The sequence below is a fragment of the Perissodus microlepis genome, chromosome 5, assembly GCF_051167445.1.
Source record: "Perissodus microlepis isolate ML-2025 ecotype Zambia chromosome 5, ASM5116744v1, whole genome shotgun sequence".
Lineage (NCBI taxonomy): Eukaryota > Metazoa > Chordata > Actinopteri > Cichliformes > Cichlidae > Perissodus > Perissodus microlepis.
The window spans coordinates 8,720,027-8,737,769 of NC_140465.1; the positions used below are offsets into that span (position 1 = coordinate 8,720,027).

The following is a 17,743-nucleotide window of genomic DNA, read 5'->3' on the forward strand; positions in this document are numbered from 1 at the left end:
ACAAAGACAGTCTAAAGAAGAATTTATTATATGATTAATTTGACAAACAGCTGTTAAATAAGGAAATTAAACTTGAATACCAGCATTAGAGCAGGAGCATGAGGGCAAGTTTGTTACCGAAGTGTTTATTAGAATGTGGAAAAGATTTTGTGAGTTGAACAGGGTTAGTCAGAGATTAACCATAAAGATGAAAAATAGATGTATAATTTCCTAAAGCCGTTTTACGACAGATTGTACACGACATTACTCACTGTCAGCATCTTTGAAATGCGTTTGTCGCATTTGCCGTCAATCCTAGTGAGATACAATCATCTTCCTTCACTCCCTCCCACCCCCCAAAAAAAGCACCATATAATCAGTTGTAAAAGTGTGTTTAGGGCTCTTTATGACCGTCCCCCTCATGCTAAACATTACATAAAATGTACAGTTAAAGTCAGGGGTCTAAAATAAGTCAAATAGTGTGTTATATTATGCAGCATGTTTTTGGCCAAACAGGATAACATTTCACCATTTTTTTCTGTACAAACTAATGAATGAAAACTAAGGCCTACTGGGTGGATCACACCACATACAGCATTACTATAGAGAACCAGTTCTCTTGTGCATCATACAGAAGGGTCACTCTCAGAAACTCATCACAAAGCTACGGAAACTAGGGCGAAGAAAATGTTTATACAGGTATTCCAAAGAGCTCACACCATTCATGCTTTCATACCAACAGCTTCGTACGACTTCTACCACCAACGGCTGAAGCGATAACAGCGTAATAAACAATCTGTCCTGAAGAACACCGTTGTAAATATTCTTGGGCATCCAACAAAGAAATGGAGAACTCGAAAAAGAAGCACTTACGGGTACTTGCGTTACTTTCACTGCGAAGCACAGAAGATGAAGTCATTTAAAGTTTGCGCACACCAGTCAAGAGTTTTAAGACATGCTAAAAGCTAAAAAACAGGAGAACCTTAAGAAGCTTTAAAGCAAATAGAAGGCTTCAAAAAAAAATTGACATGTTCACTTGCATCTCAAGGCAAAAAAAGCACAACTCGTGGTGTCAGAAATGCCCTCATACATTCACGTGAACACAACGTGCTGGGATTAAATCTGTACACTTGTGATTAGGAGTGGTTTGATCTGTACGGCGTTGGGATAAAACATGAGGTAGCTGATTCATTTGTACTTGTTTGACTGGACACACCCAAATCTTTTTAGCTCTGCATCTTCCATTTCAACAAAACAGGAGCACATTCAGGCTGTGGACAACTTTAACACAGCCACGCTCATCGTTTCTCCTTTAAACTAAAGCTGTGCTATGCAGAAGGAGCCACCAAGAAGATTGTCATTCTCAGCTTGTAGGTTTCAGGAAATGCCAGATACCAGAGAAAGTGGAGGATTTCCAATCAAATGCTGATGATGTTGGGCTGAAAGCTAATTCACATAAAGCAAACTTTGGGTATGGGGTGAACAAAAACTCTTATTTTAACACTTACACCTGCATAGTTTATTCTCTTCCCAAAGCATTTTCTCACAAAAGCTTCTGTTACATAATGAAGATGTTTTTTAACAAATGGGTTAAAATATAAACAATAAAAACAAATGTGCAATATTTTATTCTACAATTTATCCAGAGCTAAAAGCCACCGTTTTAACAACACAAAATATAAGTCAAGAAAAATAATCTTGGAAAAATAATAATAATAATAATATTAATGAGTCCCTGGGTGGGGCTTCTGAAGCCATAACTGAAGGGTGGTTTTTAGATGAGAGGTACCCCATGTGATATGTGGAAAATGCCAGCACACCCTCAAGCTACCTAAATGTGCTGAGTGGAGCCAGAAAGCACCAATGAACAATAGCCACCTAATAAAATAGACAGACAGGTTCATTGAAAATTCTCTTTTTAGAGGACTCATAAGGGGGGGGGGGGAGTAAAAAGCCATTTTCCTCCAAGCTCAGGCAGTGGAGTGACATGGAGTCAACAGAGAGCATGAAGTTAGTGCGAGAGTGAGGCTGGTGACTCCTGGCAGCCCTGTGACACACCACTAACCTGCACGTGAAAGTTCAAGCTGCGGTAATTTCCAAACAAAGTCCATTTTTTTCCTAACATAACTTGTTGAATCATACATATTTATCATAGAACTTTCTAGGTTATATAAAAAGTTTTATTTAAATTTCACCTAAAGCAAACAACCAATGCAGATGTCATTTTTGAAGGTTGTTTAATTGTCTGTTATACCATGTGGCCAATCTGGGGTGGGCATACAGGTTTTCCTCTTCTTTCTCTTGAAAAGCGGATTTAACTCAGTGAGAAGACGATGGCCAGGAAAACTCCTATTTGCTGAAATCTGTGATGACAGCCTCCATGCGAAGGTGCAGACAGCAAACAGGTGAGTTTTTACATCCAGAACACAGTTCCTAAGCAGCCGGACGGCTCAGCTCAGCGGGGTCATTGCCAGCTTTAGGTTTCCATGCTCCATGTGGCCATCTGCCCCATCCCATCCCCAGTGCACTAAGTGCACACACTGGAGGTCAATCTTCCAGCAGATCTCTGTCCAGATCCATGAATGGTTCATCGATGTAGCTCGCTATGGCACACAGAGAAGTCCTGTCTGAACCCAGCAGCACTGATACAGTCTCCTTCCAGTAGCTGAATGGGATACAGGAGCTCTGAAAAAGGGAAAACCAAGATGAATAAGAACAAAAAAAAACAACAACAACAACAACAAAAAAAAAAACCCCACAGCTAAAAGGTATCCCAGCTATAGCTATAATAATAGCTATAATTAGTTATTCAAGTAGCCTTTTACATAAAAAGAGTAAAAACCAGTAAAAGGACTTTTACTGGTTTGTATGAACAGATAAATCAGAATAGGTTAGCTAGATGTCTCTTGGATCAATGTTAACACTTACAGATGAGTGTTCAAATAATAATACTTAAAAATAAATTAAATAAATAAATAATAGTCTTGTTATAATGCCACTAATTGCCACCAGAACAGACTTAAGACTTGTTTATCTAGGCTAAAAGTTTTCCCTAATTTTGTGTTTTGATAACTGAGATTCAAAGACCTTAATAAAATAGAAATAGAGGTAATCAATGATGCTGAGATCTGGTGACTAACAACACAAATCATAATTGGCATCGTTTAAACATGAAACCACTGAAAATGCAAAACACCCTACACAACACAGCAGAGCTTCAAAAATCACCTTGTTGTAGGGTCAAACGTTTGGATCGGCACTGTTCTCCTGATGCAAGCATTAAATCATTTTGACCTTATGAAATTAGTTCTTTCATAATAAGCTCTGCCCCCCCCCCAAAAAAAACATCTCTCTGCACCAAAGAATTACAAAAAGTGCATACATCTCTGTAATGAGGGCTTATGTGCTAATATCCTTTACTCTGTCACTACATGACCTGATCAAACTGTCCACCACTAATTAAATGTTTCCCCTTCCAAATTAAACCAATGGCAAAGCATCAAATGCCAACTAAAATCTCTGACCCCATTTATAGAAGTATTTCCCACAGGAAGCACTTCTTGTGTTAAGCAGTGTCTGTGTACCCTATACATTTATAGTGTTTAAATTTGAAGGGTACTGAAGAATACAGTGAGTTGGTATGTGTCAAAGTCATTAACCTGTGGCAGTCAACAGTGTAATTAGGTTGGACAGTGCAAATCTAATGGAAAATTGTAGCAGCCAAGTTGGAGACATCTGCCACTTGGTGGCAGCAGAGCAAGCAAAACAAACACATTGACGTCACCTTGTAAAACTGTTATGCTGACAAAGAGACATTAAGAAAAATCTTCACATGTTATTTTATAAATGAAAGAAAATGGCTTCAGAAAACAGTAAGAAGTCTGGGTTTTACAGAATTCCTGTGTTAGAACTTTTAGATTGTTTTACTTTGAGCTCAATGACCATTTTGCTATTTTGTAAAGTTATTTCCAAACATCTGTTAGTCACATTGTTGCTTGTGAAAGGGACCGAGCCCTCCATCTCCCTCCCATCGCAGCAAAATCTGTTGCACCATCTTCAGCATTAAGTCCCACTAATGAGTAAATGTTGCTCATTGAGTTGATAATTTCATAGGGCAGTCAAATATTTTAGATCTACTTACATAATCAAATGTTTAAACAGCCATTCAGTTGTGAAAATTACAAAAAAAGAAAAAAAAAAGCCCTCTTCTGCGACAACGCTACAGCAAAAGTAAACACTTTGGTTTTGGTATAACTTCAGTCCCTGCATGTGTATTTTTTTCATATTAAATAATATAAAAAGAATTTTATATTTGTTTACCTCTAATTAATTAATCACAGTTTGAGTGGAGAACACAAAGAGCACATACATTTTCTTCTTTTAGTCTAGTTTTATTTAACCCCAGATGGAAAAACCTGGCTGTTAAGCTGTTAAATGCTAGACACCAAATTTATCTGTCTGCTGTTTGGTGATGGGCAGGTGGATTTAACAGTGATTCCTGACTGGTGGTGGCTACTGCTGCAGATGATATGTGGCACTTAAACATTCAGCAGAAAGAAACTATTTTTTAGAAGAGCAGGTTTTTAGTTGTGGTGGTGTGGGGTGGGTATTTCAGTTCTTGTATGGAAAGTCCCTGACTTACAGAAGTTCTTCACAAAAATGAAAGACAATATCTAATCTGAAAGAACTTCTATGCACCTCTACAATTTACAAGTGCTGCAGCACAGCAATCAAAGTCTTGTTTTTATCACTGTGCTTGCAAACCTTTATACTGTGGAATGTTTTGAATGTGTAACAGAAATGCCACTTAATATAAGTGAAGAGATTCTTGCTTCCTGCCTGTGATGATGGACCTGGTTGAGTGTTTGTACGTTCAGCTACTCACATTCTCCAGACAAGTGCTGTCTTTGTCCTTATTGAGGTAGTGGCGCTGCCAGAATCGCAGTAGGTTGTGAAAGTTGTTAAGCAGGCAGCCCGGGTACTTCTCAGCATACTCCTTCTCACGAAGGGCGTTGAGGTAGAAGGGCAGTTTAGCCTTTCTTCTGGCCAACATCAAAATCACCAAACTGGTGTTTAAACAGCTGACATTCTCCTGTAGAGAAACAGACCTCAGTTATAATTTTTTTTTAAAAAGTTTACACTACAAACAAAATTATGTTAAATGCCAAATGTCTCTGGACTTACAGTTTACTTTTAAACAGACTTTTTTGCTAAATAATCACCATGATCTTCTATGAAAACATGTGGCAAGGTGTAAATGAACCCAGACCTGTGTGAGTGTCTGTACATTGATGATGTTGACCAGTCGGAAAAGGAACGACAGCCTGTTCTCAACTCTGGCCATGTACGATAGCAAGCAGCACTCAGAAAGTACCTCCACCACTGGGAAACAACAAAGAACACAAAACATGTTTGTAAAGTGGAGGGGAAAAAAAACGTAATAAATCAAATAAATGTATCAATGTACTCTCACTTCTGGCGCACATTGTTTCATCAGCTATCAATTCCACTTCAAACTCTTTGCTTTCTTTTAGATTTTGTCAGCAATCATTAATTTTATGTATTCTTTAAGCACATTAAAGTCCCAAAGATCCAAACAAAACAAAAAGAAAAAATAAATAAAAGAAAATGCTCATAGTAAGTTCTGCCTTAAATATTCTATAAACACCAGTTTACAACCATCAAATTTCCATTTACCTTTGACATCTTCAGTCTGGCTCTCAAAGCGGTCCAATGAAAGAACGATGCAGCGTACTAGCATGTTTGAATCCACGAGGGAGCTGTTGATCTGTGTTAAAAACATCTGAAACTAAAAAAAAAAAAAAAGATACCATTAGCAACAATGCAGTAAGATCTTTTTCAGCCAGTATATATATTCTTAATAAATACTAGGATCTATCATCATACCTTTTCTGGAGTGTTGACATATTTGTTGAATCTCTTGAAAGCATCAATGTTGAACTTCATGAGCTCACCAAGCAGATCGAAGTAACTCTGAAGGACATCGCGAGATGTACAACCACTGTCTATGATGCAGAACAGGATGTGCTGTCGAGGAATGAAAATGGAAGGTGAACACCGATTCACTAAAGCCACTTGAAAATAAAATAATTGAAGAAAGATCTCTGTACATGGGTGGTAACATTTATCTTACTTCTAGTAGGCCCCTCTTCAGAAGGAACATTTGGTCTGCATAGGATGTGGCACCTCTGAGGAAACTTTCCACTGCCCTTGCCTGCCAGAATCTATATATAAACACCCAAGAGAAACAATCAGCTAAAGCAAACTACACAGAGAAACCCCGAGCAGTCATTTAAATGGCACAATCTCTGATTCTCCAATATGTGTATGGCAGACTTTTAAAGAGATGGCTGACTATATAATCTGCATTATCTCCGTCTTTGGCCTACATGACACTTACCTGAAAGACGAGTCTGGAGGCTCCCTCTTCATGACAGTCAGGAGACGTGTGAGGAGGCCCTTCTTCCCATCACACACGAGGCTTCTGTCTGTATTGACAAGAGCTTCCACCTCTGGGATATTAGCCTTCATGGAAATGGCACTCAGTTCATTCAACTCCTGGCTATTTAGAAGGAGGTACTTGTTCCTGAAAGATAGGGAACATATTGAAAAGGTAAATCAAAACCTTAAATGAAATATCAAATTAAAAGTTAAAAAAAAAACAAAACAAAAAAAACGCTGCTTACTCGTGATGATCACTGAAACTCTGAAGTAATCGCAAGAATTGGATTTTGAAGGATATCTCCTGTGTGACAGGAATAAAGAGTGTTCACCCTCCATATTTTAAAAAGTGATATGTAATTGTAATGATGAGTTTAGGACTACTGAATTGAAATTTCATACTGGACTACAGTCACAGTTCTCATTCTGGCCATGCACCACGTGATTCGAAACTGTATATTTCCTCCAGATGAGCTTGTCGAACAGGTTGTTGAGCCCTGGGATGAGACGAAACTCAGCCAGCATCTTGTGAACCTGAGAGGAGTTACAGGAGGGGGAAAAACAATTTAACTCTGTTCAGACAAAAAATTCAAGCTCAGCTCTAATGGTGGGGAAGAGTACCTGATTCCTTTGACGGCCCATCAGAAGAACACAGAGCACATACAGTACTTCTACTTTATACATAATCTCATGGACAATCTTCATGGACTGGGGCAGTCGATGTCTCAGAGGGCTGGTAGCCAGAGAACTCTCATCTGACGACTCTGTAGGTGAGGAAAGAAAAAACAACAGAAAAAAAACAAAAAAAACATGTCCAAATGTATTATTAAAAGTTCATGGGAATGCAAGCATGAGTTAGCAGTATCATAAATGCCTTTTTCCTCACCTGTACTGCTTTGCTCAGGTTCCTCAGTGGCCATCTGCATAAGAGCATCCAGTACCAGAGCATTATCCAGCCATGTGTACCAGTCCTCCAGCTCCTGCAGGAAGTTAGCACCTGTGGCTTCAGATACCTTTCTAGTGGCCAACTTACAAAGCCGCTCAATGAATCCTGGGATGCTCAGCAGGGTTACTGTTGGAAAACAATGCTTGTTAGTTCAGTTTAATGACATTTCTTGTTACAAGTGTCAGAAACAGGGTAAACAAACGCAGTCAAATGCACTCTTGCTATTGTACAAAATACATTACACAGCCAATAAATCTTTGAACTCTGAAGACAACCTACCCTGGTTGACCTCTGCACGTGAAGGACTTGCATTGCGTTTTTGCTGTGCATTTTTGGCCAACAGGGTGTGCTTGTCATCATTTCCCACATCAGGTTCTGAGATTGTGACAGAAAGGATGCGACAGAAGTTGGCTAGCTGTTGCTGGTCAAAGCTTTGGACCAGACCCGACAGGTTAGGGATGCCCTCTAACTGGATCATCTCCTGAAAGGTGTGACCAGATGTAAAACATCAAATGTGAACAGAATGCAGACATTGCAACACTTTCAAAAGTAACTTTTGAGACAGACCCCGACTAAATTTGATTTGACCCAGCAGATATATGTATAAATGCTACATGCCAGTTTAAGCGTAAGACCTGAAAATATTTACTTCCTTTGTATTTACAAAACTGACAAATGATCAGAATAATACATACTAGTCTAACTGTGACTTATACATTTTCATGGACCAAAGGTTTATCTGTCATAATTAGTAAAAAGATGAAGGAAAGCTGCTAAGTGAAGTGAGAGAGACGTCTAAACCATCAGGAGCACACAGAATAAAATTTAATCAGTCGCATTTTATAATCTCCACAGTGCTCTGACAGATAGCTGGCTTAGTTATGGATAATTAAGTAACTGGAGTTTTTGCCAGAGTCCACCCTGTACTGGTCGCCAGTCTGTCGCATGGCTAACACATGATTATAATCCATTGCTTAAAATCCTTTTTAAATAGTTGAGTAACTATGCATTAAAGTGAAGTCAAGAGATCCATAAATACCTTTTCCCCCCCTACTGTCACTTAATCCAAGTAGAACACTGACCTTTTTTACTCCAAGAATATCTTCAATAAGAGTAGCAGTCTGCAGAAAGGTCTTCTTGTTTGTCATCAAGGTGAAGAGAAACAGAACAAAGTCATCCCTAGAAGCCAGACTCTTTGTGACGCCCTCCGTCTATGAATTTAAACAAGGAATTTTACATGGTCATTAAATTATGCAAAAATGATTCTGCATCAAGGAAGGGAAAATATGATGTGTGCGGCATATTTTATATGAAAAAGATGTAACATGGTACTTACACATATGCAACAGTTGTACAGAACACTAAGGCAGTCTTTGACCAGGTCATCATTCACTGTTGTAACAGAAGCACAAATATTAATCTGACTGTTTCAGGATTATAGGAAAAAAACTAAGTAGAACTAAAACGCAGAAATGCGGACAGATGTTATGGCAGTCCTACTTACTTTTAGGTTTCTTCTTCTGCATAGTTAGTGTAGGTCTCATCAGGATTTCCACTAGAAGCTTTATGAACACAGACAAATGAGAAAACCATTTTATTTCTCCAGTATCTCAGGAGGAGTTGAGCTATACATGAGAGTTTATTCTTCAGAAATAACAGCTTCAGTCCAATAACACCACAAGAATGTAAGACTTACATCAACTCCACCAAAGAGGTCAAAAGTGTACGTGTTGGGGAAGGTGGATTCCTGAGCGGTCTTCCTGTCCTCTGTGACAAAGGACATGGCCTCCACAGACAGCTGGGATAATAATAACTGCCAAAAAACAGTGGTCACATTACTATTTTTTCCCCCACCAGTTTTCAAAATAAAAACACTGAGCAAAAAAAAAAAAAAAAAAAAAAAAAAAAAAAAAAAAAAAAGCTAAAACTCGTCATTTCACAGCCTCCATTTGATGGACTAGTGCTATGTGGATACCTTAAGAAAGGTGTGGGCATGGGAGAGGTCACTGTTGGGATGGCTGCTCTCATAGAGCTTCTGCAGCAGAGTAGGGATGCCATTCCACTTGGCACGTTTATCTCTCTCCTGAAGCAGGCCTCCTGGGAGCTACAACACATAAAGAGGCAACATGAGCCCTTTTCAAACATGCACTGCAGTCCTGAACTAGATACTACTTAGAGGAGCAGTATATGAGACTGCAAATGTCAGAATCAATCCAATTAGCACTAAACAGACTTTATCCCACCAGCTCCCTAGTTTCAAGTCTGTAATGTCTGATTAAGTCAATCTGTGAACAGCACAGGTAATTGTTTTGAGAATTCACCGCGAGTATATGCTCTGTCCTGCACATTCTGCTCAGAAACCACAATACTACATAGTACTTTCAGTAGTGAAAAATCAGTCTGACATTTACTGTCCGCTATGTGAGAAGGTCTTCTCATACTTTATTCTAACATTGTATGACATTTGTGTTAAATCAGCTATACACAGTAAAAATATCCAATTTTCTTTTAAACCTTTAAATAAAATTACATCTTTTTGTCATCAACAATTTTTATTTATTTCATTTTAAACTTCAATAACAGAACTTAAGAATAACTACATAAATAAATAGTTTAAAAAACACAAACAAACAAAAACAAAACAACAAAACACAACAACAACAACAACAACAACAACAAAAAAAAAAAAAAAAAAAAAAAAGGAAAGTTATCCTATTCTTTCTTCGCACACCAATCCCCACACCACCACTCTATCATTACTCTTCTGTTCTTCAAGTTACAGAAAGCCAGCTTGTAAAGGGGGACCAAATACAATCATATTGATGCAATTTGTCTAATAAACCATAAGTCACTTTTTCATAAGATGCCAACTTAGCCATTGTCTTTAGCCACTCTTCATAGGGAGGGGGGTTCTTTTTCCACCAATGTCTTAGCAGGACCCGTTTGGCTGTAGTAAGAGCCAGAATAATCCATCTTTTTGTATAACTGGAAAAATCTCCATCAGAAAGTTCTGTGGTTATACCAAGTATAGACAGTTTTGGTGAGATACCAAATCTCCTTTTTAAAACACTGAAAATTACCTCCATTATATTTTCCCACCAATCTCGAAGTGCCGAACAGCTCCATAAGCCACAGAAACCACAATACTACATAGTACTTTCAGTAGTGAAAAATCAGTCTGACATTTACTGTCCGCTATGTGAGAAGGTCTTCTCATACTTTATTCTAACATTGTATGACATTTGTGTTAAATCAGCTATACACAGTAAAAATATCCAATTTTCTTTTAAACCTTTAAATAAAATTACATCTTTAATAAACATAAAAGCAGTGTGACATTGACTATAACACATACCCATAAAATATGAGTGTGTTGTCAGTCAAATAAATAATAAAATTCTCATTCCAATAGGTTTGCAACTTTCAAAGAAAGAAACATTTTATGAGTACAGCAAGGTAGTAAGCCTTCTTTTAAATGAAACTAAAAAAGCCACACCTTTGATCATACCGTAGACTACAAAAGCTAACATGCCCCAACAGAATTTCTATTTAAACCTTATGAAATCTAAAGCCATAGAGACCTTCAGATCACAGTCATTGCCTCCCTTGATCACAGGAAACACATATTTATTGTGACATATAAACTTCCTGGAAGAAAAGAACATTTTGTACATCTACACAAAAAAATTATTGACCAAGTTAAAAATATGCGAAGGAAAATGTAAATATGCACGTTTTTTTAATGTTGTTACCAGAAAACGTCTCACTGAGAAAGAATGAAATAAAAAGTTGAGATAAAATAGCATATTTATGCATGACAAACTGACTTTATTACAATGTGTAATATCTTAACTCTGTTTACTCTGGGCAGGTACTGGTTGTGAAAACAGAAAACAAGCCCAGTCTTCCTACTGTCACTTTCACATGAAATGATTTGACCAGTTCTTAATATTGCCCATTTTTTTTTATATTAGAGATGATGAAATGAAAAAACTCAATCAGAGAGTAATCAATCAAGGCCTAAGAACCTTTCAGGCAATTTTAAACAAAATGATCTGTAACAAAATTTAATGGGTTCTTGTTTTGGCCATGCTCCACCATCTCCACCAACCTTGCTGAAATTGGGCAAAAAGCTGAAGAATGATCAAATAATTAGCTTTAATTCATGTCTCAGAGGCAGTTCAACCTAAAACACCAACTGGACTGCTCTGACAACTGAAGGCTCAAACCACAGCACATGACATACCCTCCTTAAAATCTGTTCATGTGTCAGCAGAACTGGCAGGACTCCTGTGTTTTCCCAAATTACAGCAATTCATAACATTCCCTGGACGGCCTAAAAAAACTTGTTTAAAGTCGACGTGTTCAGGGTTATCGGGGGTGTTAACAGATAACACTGGAAATACCTTGCGTTATTAGAAACTCTACTTAAGAACAAAGCTTCTTTGTAAACGTCATTACGCAGTACGTTAGCTGGAAATGTGACAGTCACGCCACTAACATATGCATTGAAAACAAAAAAGGTGTTAATGGGTTTAATCAGTTTTGCAATTCGACGGCTTTCTTTAGGATGAAACGGGCAATATCATAATAGATATGCATGAGCTGAACGTGTGGAAACACCCGGAGAGCTGCGACATTCGTATGCACGAAGATACGTGAAAATCTAAACAGTTGGCGTAAACTGTCGCTAGCATTAAATCAAAAACCAACCAACCCTTCACACTTAGAAATATCGTGTAAATGGCACAAAAATAAACCTGCGAACGTTAACAGCTGTTGTGGCGTACCCATTTATGGAAACGATAGTTATTGTGGTTAGTGTTGTTACGTAATCACCTGAGCTATTCTGCTGGCTTAGCTAGTTAGCTGTCGCTAGCTCCTTCGCTACCATTAGCAAATCTTACTGTCGTTTATACCAAGATTACAGTATTTAGAAAATAAAATGAGGGGCGCTGTAGAAATGTTTACATTATTACAGTCAACGGGCATAAGAACAGTCCGAAGACAACCGACTTCAAAATGTTTTATATCGTACAAAACCTGGCCTCCAATGCTAAGCTAATGTAAAGCTAACAACAAAAGAGCCACTTCAACGGAGCTTTCCTCATACACTTGTAGCAGTGACAGCGTCATTTGGATTGTCAGCGAGCAAAAACATGTTTCCTGGCAATAGGTTGTATTATAGTTTAAAATTGCCTAAGAAAAAACACACCCCGTTATGTTTTAGCCTGTTAGTCAAGCCCGAGCTGACAGGAGCGACTACAGCTCCAGTTAGGTCTCTCGGACAACGTCTTCCTTTCAGGCTCGATTCCAAGCGCAAGTCCCTGGTCTCAGTCGATCAACTTTCGAGTGGTTTAACAGTCAAACCAAATGTCGTTTCTCCCACCTGTGTTCCTCGACTGAAGCCCTGGCCGGTGATTTTAGTGGCCGTGAACTTCGTGATGATATTGCTACTGTAGTTTCTTCGTTTTCCTCTCGTACAAGGGGACTCGCACCCCAGAAGCGTCGCCATTATTTCTTCTTCCTGAACTGAACTGTTTGGGCAGGAAGTGAAAGGCTTTGATGAATTATTTGAGGTAATTAAGCGGCATCTGCTGGCAGAGAAGCAGACTCCACGAGCTTGTGCGTCTGGTAATTACGTTCTTATACATATATACCGTGATATATAAACAAATTAAAAAATAATAATAATTTTAAAAAAATTCAGGCCTGCCATAATTATTTTTGCGTTCTTATATTTTTTATATATTGCACACAAGCGTAGGCGTTATGGGCGACGGCTGAATTCTACGGACACTTGAACTACTTGAACTTACGTTAATTAATCTTAAACGTACGTACTTAAAAGATGAGTTGTTGCAGTGCAAGCTCGGTACAATTATTCGTTTCACAGTAGTTTCGTGTTTTTGCGGCAATGGTAAACAGCACGACTAAAAAAACATAAGTCATTCATCAGTTTGTGCAGCTTGTTTTCAAAACTCGAAAACTGCAAAACGAATGGAAATGTGTGGAGGATATTGTGTGCTGATAGCAAGTGTATCGTGAATTCAGTGATCCACTCCGGCACCCAGAGAAAGTGTTTCTCTTGCTTTGCCTCTGCAGTCTAACACGGATGTCTTTGCACTTTTAAAGCTGTGGCTACATGTCTCTATGAGTGTACTATACGTGTGTGGCTATGCATGTGTCAATGCAAGAGCATGTTTTTCCTTTTTTTTATGGAATAGCATAGCAAATGGACTTTAGCATGTTCCCCTCGAAGTTGTTTGGTTATTTCACAGAATCTGCACATGTGTTACATAAATTATATATTTTATTGGATTCCAATAACACAACCATGATAACAATCATATTCCAATAACATTAACACATAATATGACATTCAACCTGCAAGTACACATTAGTTTATAAATTAAAAGATACATTCAATGTTTCGGAGCCAAATGAGAACACATTTCTCAAAGCTCCTCTGTACGCCTCTTTGGACACACATCCACAAAAGCAGTCCTCCAGCTCATATAGTTTGCAGTACTGCATATCTCCACACAGCGTAGTGTCTCAGCCCTCTCGCTATTCCAGGGCAGTCTCTAAAGACTGCACTTGGGCGTGTAGACGGCCTCTTCCAGTGGGATCCCCAAGCCGCAGCCGATGAATTACAGAGTCTCACTCTGCAGTCTTTCCTCAAGTGTCCCAGCAGCTGTTTTCGCCGGCCTCGGTCATTTGGAGGTAGGAGTAAATAGCCTCCCTGAGCCCCTCGCTCACCAGAGAGTGATCTGACACTGTCCTCTTCCTCTTTAAGATCACCGATCTGGAGGGGACAAAGAAGAATTTGAGACTTCAGTGAGGAAAGTGACGTGGTAACTGAATCCGTTGGAGACTGCCGTTTCAACCTGCACATCCTGCTCTACATTTGCAGGTTCCACACATTCACAACTGGCACTTACCCAGTGTAACCACAGGCCTATCTGTTGGCATGTCTGCCGGTGTTGTTTACCCATTCTTCACACCAGTTTATTCAGTACATTACTGCAGTGCTGAATCATTATCTTTCTAACAGACTGTCAACCTAAACGGAAAAGGCAGATCTTGATGCTAATCTAGGAAAGACAGCGCTGAAAAATGAGTCACAGAGTGACATCTTATGGAAGACATCAGTACAAGTAAATCTAGAGCGAGCCACACCTGCTGATTTCCTTCCATTTGATGGTGGGCCTCCTGGTCGTTATTGGAATAGGCCGGGCCTCTTCAGCATTGTCTAAACCCTGGATGAAGCAAGGCATTGCCAGCCGACAGCACAATCCATCTGCGGTCTCTGCAAAAGAAGGCAACATTTTAGTATCGATCTTTTCAAGGGCTTTAGTGTTAAAGCAAAATAGTCTCAACATTAATACAAACCTGAATAGTGTTCCACCATGCAATGCAGGGTGGAGAAAGTCAGACTTGGAGATATGTAGACCCATCCATTCGGGAGGGTAGAAATGCGGTAGTGCTTCACACAGTCCTGGTGCGAAGAGCTGGTTCTCCTCAGGATAGATAGCGAGTAGGAATCTAAATAAAGAAATAACACACAGATGCAGGAATTAATAAAATATGCCAGTCTTAATTGTTAACCATAGTTCCAGTTGTTTCTGAAGCAAACTAAATATTTCTACTGAGCTTTACAGTACAGTCTGTAAATAGCTGTGCCTTCAGTAGAAATAGAAATAGCAGTTTAAGGGCGATTTTGCTTAAGGAAATTATTATACTGGATTCAATGTCTGATGATGAATACTCCATAAATAAATAAATTCATATACATGAACAATAACAATCCTTTATACATACTTAATAAGTGTAACAAGCCATCACCACTTTTAGAAGTACAGAAGAAATGAAAATGAAAATAACTGGGTAGGAAATACTCAGCAGAGCTAGGCTAAGGGGAAATGCAGCTTCAAATGAAGAAATTTCAGGGTTCCCAGCATGATGTTGGCCTCGGACTGAATGGTGATGATAAATCTAACAATTAACAAAGGGGGAATAAAAAACAAAAAACAATAAAAACCTCTAACCTCTGCTTGTCTCTGACTCTCGAATCAAGAAGGCTCCATTCTGGTTATTAGGAAGCATGAGCAGCTCCACTGCTTTGTACCTGCTGATGCCTTTGAACAGCCACCTGCATAATAATAATTTAAAAAATGCACATTCAGAACAGTAAGATGAGAAGACAATGTCATATTTTACTGTTAGGAAAAATCCAGTGGAACAACATCAGAGCACATTCACCACTGGAGGAGGACTGAAACTGCAGGAGGGAGGAGCTGATCATGTCACCGAAAAAGAAAAGCTCTGTTCCAAACATTTGTCTCCACTGAGGTAAAAGTTCACCTACACAGGGACCCCTCCCACCTCTCAGGGAACTCCCCGCCTCCCCTTTCATTTCAACTCCTCTGACTTTTGTCATGCACTTCCTGCCCAATGTGACAAATCTGCTAACGCGGTCCTTGTGTCTGTACCTGTCAGTAACTCTGGCCGTGTACTCGATAGGGACGTAGCTCTCCCGGCCTGTCGTTGTGGATCTCACCATTATGAAGTCCCCGTCGCTGTGAGTTAAAATAAATACATAAATAAATAAATGACACTCGTCACTAATTGTAGCTGAACTTTAAAACTGAAACATTAAGAGCAGTAATACATACTCTGATGTCATGGTCAGTCTTTCCCCAATGCACATGGTCAGTTGTGTTTCTCCAAATGATGGGTAATCAACAAGAGACACAATCACGGTTTCTGGGCTCTCTGCACAGATAGAAAGGAAGAGATATTTGATTTTAATCTTGCCTTTGGCTAATTAATTATATATATATATATATATATATACATATATACATACATACATACATACATACACACACATTTCTGTCCTGGGATTAAACCTACCCATTGACTCATCTGGGTTTTCAAAGACTGTCAGGTTGGATTGGCATCTGGTGAGGCAGGTCCCCATTGTCTGTGGTTTTCTTGCTAATTTGAAATGTCTACTGCTGCTAGGGGAAAAAAAATATAGCGTTATTATGAAATCGCCTTTAGTAGCACAAATTCATAATTGAACTGCAAATGTAGTTCATGCATTGGCATTGTGGTATCTGTAAAGCTACTTAGAGGTGCAGGATATTTTTTTAGGACACCTGAATCCGGGCAACAAAACCAGAATACAGGAAGGCGCCTAACCACAACAAGAGGTATGATATCCTGTGTTAAATTTCCAATGCAATACTTATGTGAGAACTATGGTCAGTTTCTCAAATGCAAAGTGAGATGAGATTTTACTTCTGCGGTAGCAGCAAGACAGGAACATATCTCAAACTAAAACACTGTAACTAACCACTCCATTTCTTTGCAGTGCATGATCATCACCCAGTGACAAAAATTGAAAGGAAATTTAAGCATAATTTCCTCGTTGTGAAAGTGAAGTCCTGGAACAAAAGGGGGGAAATGGTAAGAAAGAAAAGCATATTCTCACCTTTTTCAATTCTTGGATGAAAAATGTCCCTCCAGAAAATATATTCCGCTCAATTAGTTAGACTCCTTTCACGATAAATAAAATCCAAGTCTTCCCAGTGAAAAATGCTCTTCTGCCTTCAGCACATCCAATGCTGCTTGGGTAACGTGTAGTACATGTATAAACTCAAGTTCCTACTCAGGCACGCTGCTCATTCAGTGTGTTCCTTGCTCTGATCAGTTACCACGAAGACTGCTGTGTTTGCGCAGCTGTTTATCGCGTGGGCTCACTGAAGAGAGGAAGCTTCCTGCCTGGCTTTTATACATGCGGCTTAACTGCAACTTCCTGTGACGCTCAACAGTGACATAAACTACCTCAAGTTGATCTCTCTGATGCAGGCTGTTTTGAAGAGGCACCAATTGTGCGCTTGTTTATGGAATGAATGTGTACGTCAGTGAAATTTGTCATCCCCATGTACATGAACCCTGTGGCGCATTGTGGGTTGAAGAGGTGTCATCAGTTTACAGTGACAGTTAATGTAAAATAAGCTTATACTGGACAAACTATCTGAATTTCTGTATTTTGAAATGTGCGGAAAAGGGAAAACCGTGGAGATGTTTTCGCTCTTTACATTATTATCCATCATGTTAAGATTCCAGTTGTTGCCGTGAGATAAAAGACAAACTTCTGCAGAATCAGGCGGTTCCACTGCCAACCTACGCGTGCCATGATTTCCCACAGTGACAATGCAGAAACAGCCCACCAGTGGGGTCCTGCTCTTTTACACATGTAAGTGTGAAAAGGTGAAAGGCAGCCCAGATTTTTTTTTTTTTTTTTTTTTTAAATTGTCATAAATTCCGTAACTGTGCAGCTCT

The 17,743-nt window shown here is 39.0% G+C and overlaps 2 protein-coding genes across 5 annotated transcripts; both read right to left on the reverse strand.

Annotated features, from left to right (window-relative positions):
• Positions 1 to 5: 5 nt before the first annotated feature.
• trpc4apa (transient receptor potential cation channel, subfamily C, member 4 associated protein a) lies at positions 6 to 12,944 on the reverse strand. The gene is made up of 18 exons (XM_084927658.1): positions 12,777 to 12,944; positions 9,363 to 9,491; positions 9,084 to 9,200; positions 8,892 to 8,949; positions 8,724 to 8,779; positions 8,470 to 8,598; positions 7,667 to 7,868; positions 7,328 to 7,513; positions 7,063 to 7,205; positions 6,844 to 6,975; positions 6,687 to 6,745; positions 6,401 to 6,586; positions 6,134 to 6,224; positions 5,887 to 6,027; positions 5,677 to 5,788; positions 5,249 to 5,361; positions 4,865 to 5,071; positions 6 to 2,664 (listed from the first exon to the last, which is right to left on the reverse strand). Exons 1-18 carry the CDS (start codon positions 12,900 to 12,902, stop codon positions 2,527 to 2,529), a joined length of 2,325 nt encoding a protein of 774 aa, XP_084783784.1. The 5' UTR covers positions 12,903 to 12,944; the 3' UTR covers positions 6 to 2,526.
• Positions 12,945 to 13,682: 738 nt separating this feature from the next.
• Positions 13,683 to 17,684, reverse strand: sla2a (Src like adaptor 2a). Of its 4 annotated transcripts, none has more exons than XM_084927664.1 (8): positions 16,890 to 17,683; positions 16,307 to 16,413; positions 16,066 to 16,165; positions 15,883 to 15,969; positions 15,439 to 15,542; positions 14,783 to 14,935; positions 14,570 to 14,699; positions 13,683 to 14,195 (listed from the first exon to the last, which is right to left on the reverse strand). In XM_084927664.1, exons 2-8 carry the CDS (start codon positions 16,371 to 16,373, stop codon positions 14,069 to 14,071), a joined length of 768 nt encoding a protein of 255 aa, XP_084783790.1. In that variant the 5' UTR covers positions 16,374 to 16,413; positions 16,890 to 17,683; the 3' UTR covers positions 13,683 to 14,068. The 4 variants fall into 4 exon arrangements, 3 of the variants coding, with proteins under 3 accessions (XP_084783790.1, XP_084783789.1, XP_084783791.1); XM_084927663.1 differs by having other exon boundaries at positions 16,307 to 16,410; positions 16,890 to 17,682; XM_084927665.1 differs by having other exon boundaries at positions 14,077 to 14,453; positions 16,307 to 16,410; positions 16,890 to 17,684.
• Positions 17,685 to 17,743: the final 59 nt, after the last annotated feature.

Bases quoted from the DNA above. Each gene is read 5' to 3' on its own strand.
- trpc4apa (XM_084927658.1), bottom strand. From the start codon at position 12,902: ATGGCGACGCTTCTGGGGTGCGAGTCCCCTTGTACGAGAGGAAAACGA. The intron at 6,028-6,133 runs GTAAGATAAATG...ATTCCTCGACAG, and splicing joins TGAAGAGGGGCCTACTAGAA to CACATCCTGTTCTGCATCAT. The intron at 5,072-5,248 runs GTCTGGGTTCAT...GTTTCTCTACAG, and splicing joins ATGTACAGACACTCACACAG to GAGAATGTCAGCTGTTTAAA.
- sla2a (XM_084927664.1), bottom strand. From the start codon at position 16,373: ATGGGGACCTGCCTCACCAGATGCCAATCCAACCTGACAGTCTTTGAA. The intron at 16,166-16,306 runs GTAGGTTTAATC...CTATCTGTGCAG, and splicing joins AAACCCAGATGAGTCAATGG to AGAGCCCAGAAACCGTGATT. The intron at 14,936-15,438 runs GTTAGAGGTTTT...TTCTTTATTTAG, and splicing joins AGAGTCAGAGACAAGCAGAG to ATTCCTACTCGCTATCTATC.